Source organism: Notolepis coatsorum, assembly GCF_963971535.1.
Source record: "Notolepis coatsorum genome assembly, chromosome: 7".
Lineage (NCBI taxonomy): Eukaryota > Metazoa > Chordata > Actinopteri > Aulopiformes > Paralepididae > Notolepis > Notolepis coatsorum.
In genome coordinates, this window is record NC_140171.1 from 11,975,669 (window position 1) to 11,979,080 (window position 3,412).

The 3,412-nt window shown below is 46.8% G+C and overlaps 1 protein-coding gene across 1 annotated transcript in view; it reads right to left on the reverse strand.

Annotated features, from left to right (window-relative positions):
• LOC311232621 (glutamate receptor ionotropic, NMDA 2A-like) overlaps positions 1-3,104 on the reverse strand; it is a gene marked incomplete at both ends in the record, with an annotated part of 220,453 nt that extends 217,349 nt beyond the window's left edge. Inside the window, 1 exon segment of the mRNA XM_084319481.1 lies at positions 2,886-3,104. Within this exon segment, the coding sequence (XP_084175607.1) occupies positions 2,886-3,104 (219 nt within the window).
• Between the last annotated feature and the right edge of the window lie 308 nt (positions 3,105-3,412).

Below are 3,412 nucleotides of genomic sequence, written 5' to 3' on the forward strand. Positions count from 1 at the left end.
GATCTTTGTCATTAATGTCACGACTCTCTCTCTCTAAAAGATGAAACAGCGCTGATGCGTCTTCTTCACTCAAGCTACTGTATATGTGTTTCATGGAAGCAGGTAGAATCCTCGACTCTACTGGTATAGAATTAAAGTTTCAGAGTGAATCACCAGCGTTGTCTCATCCTCTTGGGAGTGCGCGACTGTGAGACTTCCCCAACTTTCCAAAAACGCGACCTTGAATCTCTCTCAAAACGCCCGCTCTCCTACAGCGGCACAGCGACGACTTGTTCAAAAGGATCGTCCTTCTTTGTCAGCTCAAGCCAGCTGTGCTTTTGATCAAAACCTAAAGTAGCCGCGTTACCAAAAACCGCTGCGGGACAGAAGCTGCTGGTGCTCTCAGTTAATGAGCCTCCACACCGGAGGTACTGGGCTCTGCGTCACAGCGGGGCGCGGAGCACCGCGTCCGTTCAGAACAATGATCCGCCTCAGTGCGGCTCTGTGCTCCTGGCAGCCTGCGCGTCTGGTTTCAAAGCCCCTAGAGGTGCAGGTGCTACCCTGAGGAGAGGTGCACTGGCTTCCAGTCAAGTCCCGCATCAATTTCAAGATCCTCCTCATCACTTCACTCCCTTGCCCCCCGGAGCTGACCTCCTCCATCCCTACATCCCGCCCCGGAGGCTGCGGTCTCCTCTCCATCCCCACCACCAACCTGCCGACTGTAGGTCCCCAGAGCCTTCTCTGTTACCACCACACCCACCCTCTGGAACTCACTCCCTCCAAACATCCGTAGTGCACCATCCCTGCCTGCACTCCTTCCAATCCCAACTCAAAACCCAACCTCTTCACCAAATTTGTAAATGATTGATTTCCCTCTTTTCTTTTTCTTTTATTTCCTTTTTACTTTGTTGTTACGTTGATCCCTGATCCCCGTCCCCTAGCTGCCCCCCTCCTGTTAAGCGCCTTGGGTCTCTTGAAAGGCGCTATATAAATCTAAGATATTATTATTATTATTATTATTATTATTACTACTAGAGTTGCAGTGCGACCCTGAGGTGAGGTGCACTAGAGGTGCAGGAAAAGCAGCCTAAATGTCGTACCGCATTTCGATGGTAAGAAAGGAAGCAATGCTGGTGTAATGGACGTACTGTAACATAATGAGTAACAACAAATTACAGCAATGACACACACCTGAGAGTGATGACAGATGACACACACCTGAGTGATGACAGACATGACACACACCTGAGTGATGACAGATATGACACACACCTGAGTGATGACAGACATGACACACACCTGAGTGATGACAGATATGACACACACCTGAGTGATGACAGACATGACACACACCTGAGTGATGACAGATGACACACACCTGAGTGATGACAGATGACACACACCTGAGTGATGACAGACATGACACACACCTGAGTGATGACAGACATGACACACACCTGAGTGATGACAGATGACACACACCTGAGTGATGACAGATGACACACACCTGAGTGATGACAGATGACACACACCTGAGTGATGACAGATGACACACACCTGAGTGGTGACAGATGACACACACCTGAGTGATAACAGACATGACACACACCTGAGTGATGACAGATGACACACACCTGAGTGATAACAGACATGACACACACCTGAGTGATGACAGATGACACACACCTGAGTAATGACAGATGACACACACCTGAGTGATGACAGATGACACACACCTGAGTGATGACAGATGACACACACCTGAGTGATGACAGATGACACACACCTGAGTGATGACAGATGACACACACCTGAGTGATAACAGATGACACACACCTGAGTGATGACAGATGACACACACCTGAGTGGTGACAGACATGACACACACCTGAGTGATGACAGACATGACACACACCTGAGTGATGACAGAGGACACACACCTGAGTAATGACAGAGGACACACACCTGAGTGATGACAGATGACACACACCTGAGTGATGACAGAGGACACACACCTGAGTAATGACAGAGGACACACACCTGAGTGATGACAGATGACACACACCTGAGTGATGACAGATGACACACACCTGAGTGATAACAGACATGACACACACCTGAGTGGTGACAGATGACACACACCTGAGTGATAACAGACATGACACACACCTGAGTGATGACAGATGACACACACCTGAGTAATGACAGAGGACACACACCTGAGTGATGACAGATGACACACACCTGAGTGATAACAGATGACACACACCTGAGTGGTGACAGACGACACACACCTGAGTGATGACAGATGACACACACCTGAGTGATGACAGAGGACACACACCTGAGTGATGACAGATGACACACACCTGAGGGATGACAGACAACACACACCTGAGTAGGGTTGTCTTAAATACTTCGAAGCTTCGAAGCTTTGTTCGATGGGCATGGGATTCGAATATGAAAATAAAATTTGATTATTACATTTTCTTGTTTTTAATAAAAAATTATGAATATTTTTTAATTTTTTTTTGCTAATTCAACTCTGCCTCTCTTTGTTAACTACAACAAGCAATGCTGTTTGTTATTTGAGATGAGGTCGGACTCGGCACTGACAGATTTGTGTTCATTGTGCTGCTTTTATAAAGCCTCAAATGACGGCTTACAATATTTCATGAAAGCAAAGTGTTTCGTTTGTCTAAGATTTAAAAAGGTTTAAACTTTACAACACTGACAAAGTTGAACAAAGTGCTGTACAAGTCCCACAAAAAAATAAATAAAAAAAATTTGTAATAAAAAAAATATATAATATTTCGAAGCTTCGAATTAAAATTGAATCTCGGCCCGAAGCTTCTGAGTGATGACAGACGACACACACCTGAGTGATGACAGATAACGACACACACCTGAGTGATGACAGACTTGGGGTCGGTCTCGTTCATTCTCAGCGCCACCACGTTGACGTCCAGGCCGTCTTCGGGGCGCCGGGGCAGGAGGAGGTCTTGGTCGGAGATGGGGCGTGTCTGTCCCAAGACCACGCCCACATTGACTCCCGGGAGCTTCTGGGACGCCGCGGGCACCATGAACTGGGAGAGCAGGAGCATCCAGCCCACTACACCCATCATACCCTGAAACACACAGACAACAGATACCATCTTAGAACTGTCCTTGGATAATAATATTATATTGATGCTGTTGGGTGAAACACTTGTATATTCAAAAGACATCGACGTTTCTGGCAAAAAGAATAACAACCTTGTGTTTAAATAGACACTTGTATGTCATGAGAGAGCGTGTGTGTGTGTGTGTGTGTGTGTGTGTGTGTGTGTGTGTGTGTGTGTGTGTGTGTGTGTGTGTGTGTGTGTGTGTGTGTGTGTGTGTGTGTGTGTGTGTGTGTGTGTGTGTGTGTGTGTGTGTGTGTGTGTGTGTGTGT